General features: G+C 29.8%; 1 protein-coding gene across 3 annotated transcripts; it reads right to left on the bottom strand.

Moving 5' to 3' along the window:
• Positions 1 to 68: 68 nt before the first annotated feature.
• LOC107625647 (uncharacterized) lies at positions 69 to 5131 on the bottom strand. 3 transcript variants are annotated; one of them, XM_016328340.3, is made up of 3 exons: positions 4793 to 5131; positions 1025 to 3648; positions 69 to 688 (listed from the first exon to the last, which is right to left on the bottom strand). In XM_016328340.3, the coding sequence occupies exons 2-3, from the start codon at positions 3566 to 3568 to the stop codon at positions 413 to 415; spliced, it is 2820 nt and encodes a 939-aa protein (XP_016183826.2). In that variant the 5' UTR covers positions 3569 to 3648; positions 4793 to 5131; the 3' UTR covers positions 69 to 412. The 3 variants fall into 3 exon arrangements, with proteins under 3 accessions (XP_016183826.2, XP_016183828.2, XP_088359797.1); XM_016328342.3 differs by lacking the exon at positions 4793 to 5131 and adding an exon at positions 4582 to 4685; XM_088503671.1 differs by lacking the exon at positions 4793 to 5131 and adding an exon at positions 3960 to 4168.
• Positions 5132 to 19129: the final 13998 nt, after the last annotated feature.

Genomic DNA, 19129 nt, shown 5'->3' with positions numbered 1-19129 from the left:
ATGTTGATTTATACATCAAATACATAAAACTTCCCCGGACAATTTCACTTCCAAGCATATAAGACTGCTTTTGTAGTTCATACTGCAGAGGATAAACCCTACTGGTTTCATTTATTGAAGGTTTGCTTTGTACAAAGATGCTGATGTTGCAGCGGTTTCTTTTGTACAATGAATAAAAAGAGCACAATGAGCATAACCATATCTGCAACAACATGTTCTCTGGTGAAAGGACTAATGCTATACCAGATTGCATGTATGAAAAGGGTGGAAAGAAAAAAGTTTGGAGGGGCTAGAGAAATGTGTTTAAGTGCATTAAATTGCTACTCTTCTCAGCTACTTGTAGATCATTAAAAGCTAACTATAAACCGGGAGAAAAAATAGATAAATAAAAAAAGAAAAAACCCTCATCAAATCAAACTCTTCCTACAGGAGAGAGTGGTGGAATTGGAGTGTACTTTAAGGGTGCTTTTCCTTGAGGCCTGTTGTTGTTCTTGGAACTAGGTTCCTTAAGGTTATCTTCAAGCATGCTACCCATTTCCAAAAAGCTTGGAAATTTCTGGCAGCTCAAAACGGCGACAGCGATGAAGAATGCCTGTAAATAAGTGACTGATGAATGGAACTCAACCGAGTAGAATCCATCCTTCAACGGTGACAAGGCGAAAATGGGTGTGTCTTGCTTATCTCCTTCCTGAGAGTTATGACAGGTATGCTATGAGAAATTGTTATCTAGTACAACAATCCAGATCATAATATAGAAAAATTTTCTTGGTTCACTTTGAAATATATACATATATCATCCTTGGATTTCAAAGTGCCATTTATTTAAAAAGTTATATCTTTATTCCCCAGTCTCCGCACATTCCAAGTACAATAAACAATGAAACATCTACACTCTAAATTTGTTACTAAATAAGAGAATGTTGACCAGCAGTTTTGTAATCAATTCTTGATTTTACGCCTTTTTTCTTTTTAATTAGTGTGACAATAACTAAATTGACATATATAAGAAGTGTGGAAGCTGTACCTCGGCATAAAGTTGAAAACGGTCATGGAAAGGTTTTGGAAATTTCGGAACGTCTGAACTTTGCTGCTTCTGGTTAGAGAGGACAAGCAGTTTGCAACCAATGTCCCAACCCCCACAATCACATGAACCACCAGTTCTCCACCGAAATATCAATGGTGACGGTTCACCTTTGTTTGGTGATCCATGAACACCACCTGGGAGTATAACTTTGGTGGTACACACGTCATTTTCTCCTGAACTGCTGCACAAGCATCTTTCATTGGACAAGCACCTTAAGCATCCATGCTTCAGCAAATCAGTATCACTATGCATTGCTTCATTGCTCGTGTTTTCCCAAGGTGTCTCAATGACAACGGCCGCAATCTCGCTGCTCTGAACGAGCTTCGGCTGTCCATGTTCCGTCTGGGCGATGAGGACATATTCTTTAACCATTCGCTGCCTGTTAGAGTTCTGATCGATTGGCTTGGTGATTTTAGAGCTGGAAAACTTCATCTGAGCAATGCAATTGTAGGCATAACCGGAGCTTTTTCCTTTGCTACCATGACTCATCCATCCAACGCTCTTTTTCTTGATTTCATTGACGAGGTAGAATGTAAAATATGCGTCCCAAACATCCTTCTCCAGTGGTGACAAACTTCTCCTGGTAGCAGCAAAAATATTTTTCTCATTGTTGAGCACAAATTTAAACAGAGGTAGTCCATTTTTCATTGTAAGCTGCAAAAGGCCATGAACCATTGATCCCTTGCTTCTTTCAGAAGGCTGTAGTTCATCAACTCTTAATGCCGCGAAGCTAACTGAATTCATGCTTCCCTTTTGTGTCTGACTGCTTTCAGCAGAATGGTGTATACTTGATGCCTTGTGCCTCAGTATAGGATCTAATAACCTCCGCAAGGGGCTAGGGTTGGTCCGGGTACTACTTGCCTTCTCTTTGCCAGGATTATCCCAACGAATGGAACATTCAGGCGTGACTGGACCAGACTTCGCACCAACATAATTAGCACTAGATCGTGGAAGTGTAGGGGGCTCTTTGAAGCTGAAACTTCTTCCGATCCGACTTAAGCTGAAGCTAAACCGGCGACTGTGGGATATATTCCTGCCCCTCCGGCTGGATGAAGTCAGCTCTGCCGATTCTTGGCTCAGTGGTTCCTTTATATTACTTAAAACGCTCTGATTTCTTTGGTTGGTGCCAAACAAATCAGCATCGGAGTAAGCTCCTAATGAACGACGTTTAGAAATCCTATTGGCATAAGCAGGTGTCTCAGACACAACAGAAGAACAATCCATATCCAGACTAGCACCAGTGCTGCGTCTAACTCTTTCCAAAGATGTAAACTCAACCCCGGAACTGAGCGTACTTGAACGAGGGATTTCAGGACATACATCTTCAGCACAAACCTGATCAGGAAGGGAAATATATGACGAACTACTCTGGCTAGATTCTGAACGCTTTTCATCAGAAGATGATCTTAACTCAGAAAGCCGGAAATCATGGCAATGTTTGTGACCGTTGTTGGAATCTGACTGCTGCAACTGATCCACCTTTTTCCCAATTTCCCTGCTGCTTGAATTCACTTTCTTAGATCTTAAAGAGACCTCTTTGTTCTTTGATATTACTGCTGGCTGTCCGATATCAGAGCTTAACTTATGATGTCTTTCCTTTTTATTGCGGCTATACTCTTGCCAGCTGTTCGTATTCTGCTGAGAAATTTCTTTCGGAACATGTGAGACCCCATGGTGCCGCCTTGAATTTGAAGTGGAATTTCCATCTTGTAAAGTTCTTTTACTATGATCATTCCTCTTCCGCCTCTCAAGCGATACATCTGAATGAGTTTTGCTTAAGGACTCAAATGCCAAGGGTGCCATTCTCTGCTCATCAGTGCACTTAGTTTTGCTTCTAGAAGATCCAGATTGTCGGCCATCCGGAAAGAGAAGTTTAGAATTTCCCGGAAGGCATTCCCTATTCTTTTTAGATGGCCTGGTTCTTGAGGAAGAAGCCAAACCCTTTTTCTCATCATTTTTTTCCCTGAAACTGACACTTCTAGTAGACAATTTTGTAACTGCTCTTGATGATGATTCACTGCTACTGAATGCTGCAAAGTTGCTAGACAGAACTGGGATATGGTTGTGGTTGTGGTTCCATTTCTCGAGCCGAGACCAATCTAGAACACCAACATTGAAGGCCTTCTCCTGGGACTTGTGTCCTCTATCAGGTTGCAGGAGATAACCTGGCAAATTCGACATGTGCTTGACAAGCTCATCGCTATCAGTTGCATTTCTCTTAAAGCTCCCTCGATTCTCAATCTTCCACTCTGCATCCTTCTTCGCTTTATGCTTCATATCATGGTGTTCTGCACCAATGCTGCTCTTCAATTTCAACTTATCCTCATCCTTCGGAATTCGACTTGTTTGGGGCAACACGGAACTTTCTTTTGCGGTCTTCAAGCTGCTATGCCGTTTTGAGCTGAACTTTCTTAGTTCCAAACCAAATACCATGTCCTCAGAAGGTTTCAACAACTCATCACTTCTCTTTTCACTGAATTGCATCGCACAAACATAAACTCAAATTTTCACCAGTCACAATTCTATGCTGCAAACTAGTTCCTCACATAATATATGGCAGTTATCTGTCAAAGAAAATGTTCACAAGTGAATCAGTTCCAAAGCATATGAAATTTATGGTAAAAAATTAAAATGCTTAACAGTCTACTAAAGTTGTGGACCTAACAATCATATCACTGGATTAGCAGAACAATCTACAACATGTCTCTTAAATTAAATTGCATTTATTAACATCACTAAAGTTCATACTTCATATCTCAAAAGAAAAAAGAAACAAAAATCAGGGTTAGGACACAAGCCATGACATACTGAACTAAATTACTGATCTTTGAAGATGAAAAAAAACAAAAATGCAAATCAAATTTAAGGGAGGTACTTTGTTTTTTTTCTACCAAACACAGAATGATAGAGTAATGGGGATCCAGACAACATTGAAACATTGAAGCCACGTGAAATTGGAAACACAATTGAATGCATTGTTTCACACTAAAGGAGATGCACATAGACTTGCTAAAAACTTGTAGCATTCAATGAACAATTTTAATGAATGATGATGGATTGCAATTCCTCCCCATTCCCCAAGACAGTGACAAGTGTAGTTGAGAGTTGACTTAAAAGTCCCAATAAACCATTCATTCATCCCACCAAAAAAAAAAAAAATTCTTAATTTTTTTTTCCTCCTTCCAAATTTGTTGCAATACAAAGATAAGAAAACAACAGAAAAGAGAAAACACATACCTAATAGAGAAAATCAACAACGATGTAAAACAGAACCATACATCATATCATAATATTAGGGGAAAAAGAGGGTTTTGGCATAATTGAATTCAGAAAGTGAATAGAAAAATGAACAAAAACTTAAAATAAAATAAAATCAGAAAATTAATACAAAAGTTAGAGCTCTGTTTGGCTTCCGAGAAAGATTGTAACGAGAATTTATTATTTTTTAAGGGAAAAAAAATCCTTCTACATGGAAAAACAATTGAAGCGAAACCTACATTCATAATCAAAGAAAAGAACACAAAATCACAATTATCGATTCGTTTCCTTTCAACCCAAGAGTCACTTTTTTTTCTCCTTCCACACTTCCTTCAAATAAAACAAGTAGAAAACAGACAGTGATAAAAAAAAATAATAAAATATAGCATCCAAACACGACAGTAACAGTTTTTCTTGTCAAAAAAATAAAAAAATAAAAAAAAAACTTACCAAGAGTATAAAAAGAAAGAATGGAAAGAGAGAAGAGAAGAAAGAGAAAGAATTGTGGTAATGGCGGCAATATTATGTGGAGAAAGATCCGAAACGTAACGGGAAATGGAGATTGGAAGTGAAGTGAACGTAGATTGGAAGCGAAGTAAAGAATTACTACTGAGAGAAAGAATGAATGAATGAATATGAGGACAGTGTTTTTTCTGAGGCAATCTAATCTTGTTTTGGTTCCATCATATCATCATCATTTTCGTTCTTTCTTCTCTGTTCATCTCCACATTTGTTTCTGTTTTGTTTTGTTTTTTTTTTTTTGGGTATTTCTAAAACTAGCCCAATAATAATTTTGTATGCATTGGATGTACTATTTTTTATAAATTATTAAATTTTATTAAATAAAAATTAAAAAATATTATAAAGAAGTATCGATAGAAATTATAAATATAAGATATATTAGTATGTATATATATAATATTTTTAAAATAATAATTATAATTTTTTATTTTAATATAAATAAATATAAAACATATAAAAATATTTTTTATTAATATTAATTATTATGCAATATTATCTTTAATTTCAAATATTTTATCTTTACTTAAAAACTAATTATACTATTCGTTAAAAAAAATAAAAAATATTATAGTAGTTAATTTGGTTTAAAAAATATTATTATATAATATAATTTTTTATCCAAATATTTATAAACATGAATTTTATTTAAAATATATAATACATGAAAATGTTAATATTTTTATGTTTTCACACTTTTAAGTAAAATTCTTTTGTTTATACTCTTAAAAAATAGAAATAGAAAATAAATAACATTATTTTTAGTTTTTAATATAAATAAAAATTTATTTTTACAAAAAGCAAATTTTATAGAATGACATGAAAATTTTATAATTATAATTAATATTTTTATATAATTATATATATGTAATTTTCATATAATTATATATAGTTTTTATTTTCATGAATTTTTTTTTATTTTACATAAAATCGATGTTTCGTTATTACTACAAAGTAAAATTCAAAAAAATAAAAATAAAACTAATTATCTAGCTATAATTTAATAAATAACTGATAACTCCAGTAGAAAGGTTAAAAATGTATTTATTTATTTATTTATTCATTACCAATATTATTCACCTTGACTAATTTAAAAACTATCAGTGAGATAGAGAATTATTGTATACGTACCAATAAAGTCCACAAACTAATATGTACATATGTAAAGATTTATAATCGGAAGTGCGTTTATATATGTAATCTTTAGAAGCAAATTTTTACCAATGTTTTATAAAAAATAAAAATAATATGTTTATTTTTATTTTTTAAGAATATAAATAATAAAATTCAGAAATATTTGTTCAAAAGTGTAAAAAAAAATAATAACATTTTTCATGTATTATATATAATATTTTAAAACACATATTAATATCACATGATAACCTTGTGCACAATAAAATATATGTTTATAAATATTTAGATAAAAAATTGTATTATATAATAATATTTTTTGTACAAAATTACCTATTACAATATTTTAAAATTTTTTAATGAATAATCTAATTATTTTTAATTAATATAAAATAACTTAATTATTTTATAACTAAAAAAATACTGTATAATAATTAATCTTAATAAATAAAAAATATTTTTGTACATATTTATATACTTTATATTTATTTATTTTAAAATAAAAATTATACTTATTATTTTTAAAATATTATATTACAATTTATTCATGTATATAAATCTATCAATATTTTTTTTATAATATCTTATGATTTTTATTTAATAAATTTAACTTTATATAAAAAAAAATGATGCATCTAATAAGCACAAAATTATTTGGTTCGTTTAAACGCACCCTTCTTTATTTATATATTAATGTGTGGCCGTTTTTAATTAAAATAAAATATTACTTAAAATATCTAAAATTTTTTCAATCTTCAATAAGGACTGATATGAAAATTAATCCACTGTTTTAGAGGTTAAACAATGTGTGTGCGATAATAAGAAATATGGATTAGTTAAAATGGTAAATTTTTAATTATAAATATTTTTTGTTTGAATATTAAAAAGGAAAAGAAATGAATATATATATATATATATATAGTACAGGATATCTTTTATTTGAAAATAAAAATATTATGTTAAATTTAATTTCTTTATATTTAATTATTAGATAAGGCTTCCAAGAATTATTTATTCAATTTTATTTTTACTAAAATAGAACTAGAATTGAGATCAAACAAAATAAATATCACAAAACTAACAAACATATAAATAAATTTTTAGAATTAAATACATTTAGTGATATCTACAACAAAAAAGGAACAAAAACACACTAACGTCTAGTGATGCAAAATTTTCATTTTATTAAAGAATTTAACTTTAATACATCATTAATACAAAATAAAATTTTATATGTATCAAATTATGTATATTACATTAATAAAATAACTATTTTTATATTAATTATATAAATATGATCTAAAAAATAAATATATTTAAATAATTATATAAAATATTTTACTATATCTGTACATTATAATTAAATTCTTTATTAAAAGGTTAACTAATAAGAGTACTATATTATAATAGAATTTTTCAAGAAATAAAAAACAATTAATGCATGAAATAGAAGAAATTTGACTATTAGTAGTATTTACTAGCATGACAGCGAATGAGAGAGGGACTTGGCGCGCGCCAAACAGAGCCTTAAATTGAGTGGTAAGAAATAGTGTGAGAGTGAGTGAGCGAGCGTTTCGTTTTCAAAGGAAACGGTGAAAAGAAAGAACAGTGGGTCCCACAGTGGAAGACTTGTTTGGCTAACGCGAATCCCAAAGTTGGGTCCCTCCATATCTGTGTGTGTGGGACTTTCCGAATGCGACACATTTGGCATTGCATTATTCTGACCAGAAAAAATGCTATAGTTTAAATTATTTTTTGATTATGAAATTAATTCCATAAACAAAATGATTAATTATTAATTAAAAACTATAACAAGCTAATTTCGCGGGAACGGCGATCCGGATAAACCGTCGCGCAAGCCGCAAAGTGCAGTGAAAATCGCATCACATGCCACAGTTACAATTAGTCAAATTACAATTTACAAAATAGTAAAGTGGACTTGGTAAATCATTTGGAAATGAATTTAATTTAATTGTGTTTTTATATAAATTTCGTTCTTTTTTTCAAGTTCTTCTCTTCGCTTGAGTACAAATTTAATCATATTTAGTTAAAAATATAAGTATATATTTTTCACAATAGATTAAGTTCTTTTAAAGTAAAAAAAATGAAATTATATCTTTAATTAAAATAATAAAATTTATATATATTATAAATTAATGATAATTACTTTTTTATTTTTAATTTCTTTCACTTTAGAGAATCATATGTCCTTGACAACAAGGATTTTTTTTCCCCACTAATCAACTCTTTATTTAGACAAAACAAATCTTAAGTTAATTTTCATAAATTTTTTATTGGTGAATAAATTTTCCCACTAATCAACTCTTTATTTAGACAAAACAAATCAACTCTTTATAAATGCAAATTAAAATCTTAAGTTAATATTCATAAATTTTTATTGGTGAATAATTTACAAATATTTTAAAGTTTATAAACATAGTTGATAAGATAAGCTTAGAGATATGGCCTATACAATGGGGGCTGGGGCTATCATTTTCTTAAACATAAGACTTTGGTGAATTAAAAAATATATATTTTAGATAAAGAATTGTGCTTATGTCACAAAAGCATTTAGGCAAATAATCTATTAATCATGTTAGTTACGTGTATAAAAAAACTCAATTATTAAATTAATTATTTATATGAAATATCTATTAAAATATAAAATTTATATTAAAAATATATTTTAATCAATTGTGTACGTGTGAAAGGGAACTTAGAACTTACAATAGCATGATGAATGGGGCAAAGGGACACACCATTAGGAATAGAAAGAGACAAGAAAGCCCCAAAAATTGAAAAGCTGATAACAAAAGTTGCTGGTAAGAGGGGGCTGAACTTCTACTCCTACTTCTAGTCCTATTCAATGATTCTACAGAATCACTGGTGCTTCAGTCTCGGTTTTGGTCTTTTGGAAACCCTACAAATAATCATGAGCAAATTTTTTATTTTTTATTTTTTCTTTTGGAAGCCCTACTTGGTGGAATCTTAGAACACCTTTCACTATAGTCGTCTACCTGATCTCTTTTTAAGAATACTCACCCCATTTTTATCCCTTGTTGTCGTTCTTTGCACAGGTTTTTTTTTCCCAGTAATTTTTGAAAAATTTACATTTTTATATGTAGTATCATACCTTGTTTTTACTTTGTTCGAGGGACAGAAATAGGTCAGGTTTTATCGTTAAAATACTATGATGTATTATAGTTGTTCAATCCGAATCTAGTTTTTGATCTGTTTAAAACTTGTTTAAATATCTAAGTCTGACAATCTAACCTAGCATGAAGTCTATTGACGAGCTTGTTAACAAAAAATAAATAAATAAATAAATTTGGTTAAAATTTTAAATGAGTTTAAGATTTAATGAAAGGTATTCATGGATCGGATTTAATCTACATATCTGCAGTATTTATCCGAATTCGATCCGAAAATTACGAATATGGATCCGATCCACAATAATCACAAGATTATTGGATCGGATTACAAATTTTGTGTAGGTATCCGCATATCCGCGTATACGCAAAAATAAAGAAATAAATAAGTAAATGTTTTTTTATTTTATTTCAACTAATAATTATCATATATGTTATATTATTTTAATTTATTATTTAAGAAAAATATATTTAATATTATTTTAAGATTAGGCATATTTAAAAGACTAGAAAAAAAGAATTTTATTGATATTTAAAAAAATAAGTTTCTAAAAATATTTTTGTATTTTGCGGATATATCCAATATCCGATCTGCAAATGTGCATATCAGATTGGATCGGATTCAAACTTAAAAGCTGCGGATATTAGATCCGATCTGATCCGATGATTTTAGTGCGGATTGGATCAAAATTTCGGCCATATCCGATCCGATTCGATCCGCGTTCACCTCTATATCTAACAAGATACAAACAAATTTTTTTATATGTTTATTTAAAAGATTGGATAGATAATGATAAATAATAAAATTTTTAAATTTAAAGTTTAGAGCTCAAACTTCACTTACAACATTTTAGAAAATAATATATGTATGGTATGTTAGAAATTTTTAGAATTTTTTAACCCCAAGATCATTCATGTTAAATCATTAAGAATGAAATACTTGAATGCGGAAGCGTACCTTAATTCGTGAGCATGATTGAAAGAGTTTGATTTTTTTGATCTTCTTCAACCAAAGTCTTCTATATCCCTAATAGGGCTGAATCACAATTCTTCTGATGGAAAAAGAGCTGCGGAGGCGGCTTTAGTATGTATTTCGGACCGAAACTCTGAAGACACTATTTATGTTTGAGCATGACACCCATTAAACCCTAAAGTCCAAATAAAAATAAAACTCATTAACTCTTTTTCCCTCCCAAATGAAAGCAACATTCTCTCAATGTAGAAAAATATCTTTATTATAATTATATTACAATTAGCATTTAATAAATAATACATGATTATACTAATTTAGAAAAATATCTTTATTATAATTACATAAAATAAATATTTAATGCATTATCAACTAATGAAAGTGAAGTGTTAATTCTTCGTGAATTTATTTTCCCTCCAAAATGAAAAGCACCATTATCTTTTCTAAATTTATTTTAGAAAAATATATTTATTATAATTATATTACAATATTACAATTATATTAAAATTAGTATTTAATGAATAATGCATGATTATACTAATTTAAAAAAATATCTTTATTTTAATTATATAAAATCAATATTTAATATATTATTAAACTAATTATCAATCAAGAATATTTTTAATCATTTTAATTATATTGATACAATTCTAATTCTCATTTATTATGCAATAATTTTATTAGTGGCAAATTATTACGTTAATGGTGACCCATTTATATTGATAATAATAATAATAATAATAATAATAGATATCAATAATTAAATGCTAAAATAATTATCAAACATTGTCTACCTAGCTTCAATTAGTTAACAAATTAAATTTTAGTTGTTATGTTTTATTTTCTACATAATTATGTTAATTGTCAATAATTTTGTTATAATTATACATGAAATTAGTATTTAATACATAATTATGTTAATTGTTACTAAATATATTTAAATGAATCATATATTTAAATTTAAATTTTCAACCATTGTAATATAATTTTAAATTAATCATAATTTTCAACAAGTTGATATTGATATCTACCTTAAAAAATTAAAACAAAATCTATGATTCTAATCATGATAAAAATGTATATGATATGATAATGGCTTAGTCAATCATAGTAAATATTTGATGTATAACGTAAATAATAAAAAATTAACTTAATAATAACTAATTTATATAATTATTTTTGTTTTAATAAAGGCTATATATAGTATTTTTTGCCTCAAAAAATATATTACTAAATATATGAATATATTACTCACGAAACACAAAAAAAATACTATATATAGCTTTTATTAGAACAAAAATAATTATATAAATTAGTTATTATTAAGTTAATTTTTTATTTACGTTATACATCATATATTTACCGTGATTGAATAAGCCATATCATATCATCTACATTTTTATCATGATTAGAATTATAGATTTTTGTTTTAATTTTTTGAGGTAGATATCAATATCAACTTGCCAAAAATTACGATTAATTTAAAATTATATTAGAATGATTAAAAATTAAAATTATTGACAATTAACATAATTATATATTAAATACTAATTTTATGTATAATTATAAAAAATTATTGATAATTAATATATTTATGTATTAAATGCTAATTTGATATATAATGATTGACAATTAACATAATTATGTAGAAAATAAAACATAACAACCAAAATTTAATTTGTTAATTAATTGAAATTAAATAGACAATATTTGATAATAATTTTAGCATTGAGGTAAATACTAAATCGGTATCCGAAAAATTCTGACGCTGACAAAATGGTACCTAACTTTTGTTATTGACAAAATGGTCTCTAACAAATTTTAAAATTTGACAAAATGGAACGTAACTTTTGCGATTGATGTTGAGGTTGTTGTTGCTGCGAGTGATGGTGTTGAGGGAGGAAGAGAGAATATGCATTAGAGAGGGAGCTGTGATGAGGAGGGAGAAGGAAGGAGGGAGTGTGCGTTGGGATTAGGGGGCTACGAAGGGAGGGAGAGGGAAGGGAGTCTGCGATGGGAGGGAAAGAGAAGGGGGAGTGGGCGTTAGTGGGATGCGATGGGAAGGGAGAGAGAGGGGGTTACGTTGGGTAGGGGGAGGGCTGCGATGGGGAGGGAGAGGGAGGGGGTTGCGTTGGGTAGGGAGGGATTAGGGTTTGGGGGTGGTTTGCCAGGTCACCAAAATACGGTGGCCATATCAGCATTATACTTGCCGGAGATTTGCTCCGGCGAGCTCGGAGATACGCTTGTCAAATTTTAAAATCTTTTAGAAACTATTTTGTTAATTAATAACAAAAATCAGATATCATTTTGTCAGCGCCAAAATCTTTCAGATACCGATTTGGTATTTATCTCTTTTAGCATTTAATTATTGATATCTATTATTATTATTATTATTATTATTATTATTATTATTATTATTATTATTATTATTATTATTATTATTATAAATGGGTCACCATTGACTTAACAACTTGCCACTAATAAAATTATTACATAATAAATAAGAATTAGAATTGTATCAATATAATTAAAATGATTAACAATACTTTTGATTGATAATTAATTTAATAAGTTATTAAATATTGATTTTATATAATCAAAATAAAGATATTTTTCTAAATTAGTATAATCATGTATTATTTATTAAATGCTAATTGTAATATAATTGTAATATAATTATAATAAATATATTTCTAAAATAAATTTAGAAGAGATAATAGTGCTTTCATTTTAAAGGAAAAATAAATTCATGAGAAATTAACACCTCACTTTCATTAGTTGATAATGCATTAAATATTCATTTTATGTGTAATTATAATAAAGATATTTTCTTAAATTAGTATAATCATGCATTATTCATTAAATGCTAATTGTAATATAATTGTAATATAATTATAATAAAGATATTTTTCTAAAAATAAAGTTAGAAGAGAGAATAGTACTTTTATTTGGGAGGAAAAAAGAGTTCATGAAAAATTAACACCACTTTTATTAGTTGGAGAAAAACACAGTTTTAGTATATTAAGTAGATAGATGTCACAATTTAAATCAATAACCGGGAGTTTAATCTCGGGTCATTCTCCTTTAGAATCACAATTGAGTGCATTATCATTGGCTATGGGAAAATTGAGGATTTTGATCGCAATTAACGGATTAAATAGCAAAAAGTTAAAGAGTAAGCAATATCTAAATGGTAAGAGAAATTTAAACTAAGAATAATTAGGATAACTAACTAATAGAAGAAAGTAAATTCAAATATGAAAAAGATCTTGGCAAGGGTTGAGAATTAAGAATCACTATCCTTGGCACTAACCATAACATAATAATTACAAAGAACAAAACTAATTTGTTAATCTCTACAAATTGAAAAAAATCGTTAGTCTTAATTAATCCTAATCCACAAGTCCTAACCAACTTACTAATTGAATTAGTAAAATATTAGCGTTTGCACAAACAAGATTAATTAACATCTCTAAATTATCAATCAACTTGGACATTAGTAACTCAAGTTCACCCAAGTTCCCAACCCAAGTCAAGAATACAAAATCTACTCTGATCTATAATTAAGTAAGACATTTTATCAATCCCTTTGCAAGAATAATAAAAATTTATTACTCCCTAATGTAAGAAATTGACAATAACAACTCAAGCAAGTAAGAATAAAGCATAAAATATTAAATTCATTAAAAAAAGTTGAGAATTCAACTAGGGTCCATAAACTAAAATAGCAAACTAGAGGAAGTAACAAGAAATTCTAAAAAATTAGAATAGCGAAACTAGAAATTATAAACTAAGAATTACAATTAAACAAATTAAAACCTAAAAACAAGAGAAAAATTCATAAGAAACCCTTACATTCTAGAAATAAGTTGGAACTTCTCTCTCTAGAATTCAAACTCCCAAACTCTAGAAAAAGAAAAATAAGTGTGTATGTTATAACGTAGCCTTTTCTCCTTCATCTTAGCTTCCAAATACCATCTCACACAACTGCCGGGGCCCTTGGAAAGCATGTGAATACACGTGCTTCATTAATCAAGGCACATGATCCGATCTCGTGCACGCGAGAAAATCTCGTGCGTGCGAGATTCTCATTTAGGTAAGAAAGTATTGTTTAAGCGAGAAAATCTCGTTTAAGCGAGTTGCTAGACAGCTTTTCTTGCGAATTACTTTCCAAATTTGCTTCTTGGTTCCATTATGTACCATCCTTTGGCCGTTGATGCACCTTAATCCTGAAACACTTAAAGAAATTTTATCACAACATCAAATGGCACAAAAAGAGATTAAGAAATTAACAATTAAAAGAAGAAAAATAATATTTTTCACACATAATTTCATTAGAAGCAAAATTTAAAAAACTCAGTTAATTAAGCCAAAATTGTTTAAGTTAGTTGATAAACTCCATATTTTTTAACACAATTTAGAATAATAAAATAGAGTTTATCACCTCCTAAGAGGACTCAATTCCTGTCCTCCATACGATTGAATTTGACAAGAAAATACCCATATTTAACGTCTAAGACTTCATACCTCCTTTTGTTCTTCATACACTCTTGAGCTTGTGAATGATGTTAGTATAACTGAAGTTTTTTTCCGAGAATCTTAATGATATTGTTGTAAGGTTTCGCTAGGGCCTTTCTAGCTTCTGGGGTGAAGTGAATATAGGAAATATCATTATCACCTTATTTCTCCACAAATATAGCTTATGCATGAGCATCTTATACCATTTTTTCGTTGTTTTTATATTATTTTTAGTTAGATTTTATTAAGTTTTAGTATATTTTAGTGCAAAATTCACCTTTGAATGCTACTTTGAGTTTTTTTTTTTGTGTTTTTATGGTTTTAGGTGAAATTCAAAGCAGTTTGGAGAAACTTGGAGCAAGAAACAAAAATGCTGTCAGCTCCCCCATGGACGCTGAACGCCCAAACTGGCGTTCAACGCCAGCAAGGGGGTAAGAAGTTAGAAGCGCAACTCCTCTCTTAGCGTTGAACGCTAGCTTGCTGTCCGTTTCACATGCTATTGGACCTCCATGTGGATTTTAGCACTTCTTAGGCTTATCTTATTTTATCTTTGTAATTTTTAATTTAAAATAATATCTTTTAGGTTTAGCATTTAGTATTTAAGGAAGAGATCAATGAGGTCTAAATAGAGGAGATCACATCAGATCTTCTTCTTCACTTTTCAGAAACCTATTTTCTTTATAAAGTTATGAGCAACTAAACCTCCTGGTTAAGGTTAGAAGCTCTATTTATTTCTATGAATTAAGGTTATTATTCTTCTATTTTAGTTAATGTATGATTCAATTCTAAGGTGTTGTTTTCGTTCTTAATCTTATGAATCTGGGGTGGAACGAGAGTATGACCATTTTTTCTACATGAGCTCTTGTGATTCTCGAGAGAGCTATCTCGCTTGAGCTACAGCTTGAAAACACTCCTCCTAAACTGTAATTTACCTGGGCTAATTAGATATGTGACATAAAATCCGGTTAGCTTTGGGTAATTGAGGTTTTTGTGGTGCTAAACTAGTTTTCTGAACTTCACCCTCTGATCTGAATTAACTAACCTTGTCTGTGGCGTTTTAGTAAGATCAGAGGAGATTAAATCGCTAAGATATTAGGTTTTAATCACTTATGGTTTGTCATAAAACGAATCACTCATTGTTAAAATAGTTGGTAAGACATTATAATCCGGAAAAGTAAACATCTCTAAGACCTTAACTGTTTTCTCATCATTATTTTACTCCAATCTGTTTATTTTCTTTCTTTATTTACTATTTTACTGTTTATGCATTTTACATTCTCTCTCTTATACCTTTTTCCGGCGTTGTTGGAAACCTCACTGTGTGTCTCTCTTTTAAAAAATCCTCTACTTCCACCGTCTCTACTCTATTTTCTTTTGCTACTCATATTTTTCAATAATTTTAATTTTTATGTTTTAACAAGGTTCTGAGAACCGGACTGGTCATCAAACCACTATAGTCACTGGTTCACTGGTTTATTGGTCTAACCGGTCCAACGGTGGTTCAACCGAAAAACCTTTTTAGAATAGAATAATAAACAAATTATAAATAAACATCGTAAAATATAATTATAGTCTAATATAAATCTTAAAATATCTTCCAAATTTAAAACACTACATAAACTATCATCAACCAAATCCATATGATCTTATCAAAATACAAACTCAAAAGTTAAATAGTAAATCCCAACATCATAATTTATCAATAATATATCTAAATACTATTATCCATAACTGAAATTAATAAAACAGATACGAAATTAAAGACCAGCCACAGCGCAATAAAAACTCAAAAAATCACAAACAAGACCATATCTGAAATCTGCCTAAAGCATTCAGCAACAAACAAACCAAAACATTAACCAATAATCACAAAACACTAGTAAACAAATCAAAGCCAGCAACTAGTAAACCAGCAATTACAAACAAATCAAAGCCAGCAATTACAACTCCACCAACAAATAGATTCAGAACCTGGGCAATTACAAATCCATCAACAAATACATTCAAAACCTGGGTAATTAAAAACAAATCAAAGCCAACAATTACAACTCCATCAACAAATAGATTCAGAACCTGGGCAATTACAGATCCATCAACAAATACATTCAGAACCTGGGTAATTATAAACAAATCAAAGCCAGCAATTACAGGAACATAAATTTGAAAATAGATAAAACACTAAAACACTAACATGGGTAATTACTAATTACAGATCCATCAACAAATACATTTAGAACCAAACTTCAAACCAAGATCGAAGAAGAAGAATTGAAGAAAAATGAAACAAAATCAATAATCAGTAAATTAAAATCACAAGTTCAAACTTTGCAATGTGAAATTAACAACATTCAAACTTTGCACACAATTACTTTCAAGTTGACATAATAGTGATTAATCAAATAATAGCTTAAGTGGATCTATACCTTATTTTTCTGATATAGCTACAATCACTAAAATTTTTATAAGTTAATCCTCTATTTAGATGATAAGTACAGTTTATTTGGTTATAAAAGAGAAAATGGTGTCATAGCAATTTCTATTTTCGCAGAAACTTGGAGAATAATAACTTCACTGGTTTAGTTCCCAATAAACTCCTTAATAGATCAAAGACATTAAAGGTTCACTATTATTGAGGCATGCATGCTTAGTTAATAGCAAATAGTAAAAAATCCAAAGTCTAAAGTTTCTAATGACTAGTAATCAAAGATATTCTTAATTCTTGATCTAATTTTAATCATTTTATTTTAATCTGAAAATGCTATTGTGGGGCAAAATCCATACCTATGTAGTTCTGCATCATCATGCAACCAACACATCGAAACAGTTGAGAAGAAGAAAAATAATGTACCTATTCCTGTAGTAGTAATGTAGCATTAGTTGTTGGGATTTTGGTGCTTCTAATAGTTTCTGCAGTAGCTATGATCTTCTTAGTTACCACAGTCCACGGAGCCACCACGGGAAGCCATATGAAGTGGGGCTGAGTAGAAGAAGACAACGTCGGACACCGAACTCGAAGAAGAAGCTGCGATTGGTGAGACCGTGAGAGTGAACAGGGGAGACTTGGAGCACGACCACAACGCAGTGAACGATGGCAGTTTCTCACTTCCTGCGGTGCTGGCCCCTGAGCACAATGGACAGCGGCGGCGCTGAGTCTCTCCTTACGGCGGTGGCGGAGGCTATAACCTAGGGTTGAGAGTTGAGAGAGGAGAAAGTCTGAGGAATTGGGGAAATAAAAAATGGCTTGAGGAGGAGGAGGAGGTTTTTTTATCCCTAGGCACAGAACCTTAAACTCATTAGAACCGGCCAAATCGCAGTTCGGTCTGACTGGCTAATTCTCGACCGGTTCAACGGTTTAAAAACGATTTTGAAGAGAGTGATTTTTAACAGTAGATCGAACCATATTAAAATCTTATTCACGGTTGGATCGGTTCAACCGACCGATCCGATCAGGTTCTCAGAATAATGATTGTTAACGAGATAAATAACAATTTTTTGTTATTTATTTAACGTGTAAATTAGACCTGATCTTTTTAGAAATTGATCTACTCTTATTTTATTTTTAAATAAAATAAGTGAGAAATTTGTATTATTTATCTCATTGTAAATGAGATAAATTTATGCTTTTGGGTGTGTGTAAGTATAGTATTTGTTCAAAAAAATTCAATAGGTTAAATTTATCATATATTAAAGTGTTTGATATATGCGCTGACCAAAAAATTCCAAAAAAAAATTAGGGGTGGCAACACTATCCGAACCCGCGGGTACCCACCCCGTCTCTACCCGCTCGGGGCGGGTTTTAACAGGACGAGTTCTTGGCCGGGGCGGGGCGGGATCGGGTTTAGGTTAAACCCGCCCCTACCCGCCCCGGTATATATAATATATATATTTTTAATATATAATATATGTAACATATATAAAATAATTAGTAAAATGATTAATAATATTATATCATATATAAATTTTTATTTTAATTTATGTTATGTTTGTAATGGTGATTATATAATTTTTAAAATTTTATTTTATTTGTTGGATTTAATAATTATAGGGGCAGGTAGGGACGGGACGGGTACCCGCAGGAGCGGATTAGGGTTTAACATTTTACTACCCGCGGGTAGGGCGGGGCGGGTTTCATGTGGATTTTTTGTCAAGTGGGGCGGGATCGGGGTTGGGTAGAGCAAAAATCCGCCCCTACCCGCCCCGTTGCCACCCCTAAAGAAAATAAAAACACCAAAAGAAGTTTTGAAGATAATATAATATTAATTTGATAAAAATAATTAAAAAAATTTAAAATCAAATTAATATTATCAAATTTAAAAAAATTAGATTTTAATATAGTTCTTTGCAATAATTTTAGAATAATGAGATTGTTCCGTTCTTAACATTTTTTAATTTTATGCTATGTGGATTTTTCTTTTGCACTTTTATCTTTACGCAAATGACTAAAAAAAAATTTAGAGATCAATTTTTATTTGATTTTTTTTATATACTTTTCAAATAATT

This window comes from Arachis ipaensis, chromosome B2 (assembly GCF_059453495.1).
Source record: "Arachis ipaensis isolate K30076 ecotype BB chromosome B2, ASM5945349v1, whole genome shotgun sequence".
In the NCBI taxonomy this organism is placed as follows: Eukaryota; Viridiplantae; Streptophyta; class Magnoliopsida; order Fabales; family Fabaceae; genus Arachis; species Arachis ipaensis.
The sequence above is the reverse complement of the archived record's forward strand: the minus strand, read 5'-3'. Positions and strand labels throughout refer to the sequence as shown.

Excerpts from the sequence above, each read along its gene's own strand:
- LOC107625647 (XM_016328340.3), bottom strand. The coding sequence starts at position 3,568 with ATGCAATTCAGTGAAAAGAGAAGTGATGAGTTGTTGAAACCTTCTGAG. Across the intron at positions 689-1,024 it reads GTTTTCAACTTTATGCCGAG|GAAGGAGATAAGCAAGACAC; the intron begins GTACAGCTTCCA and ends CATAACTCTCAG.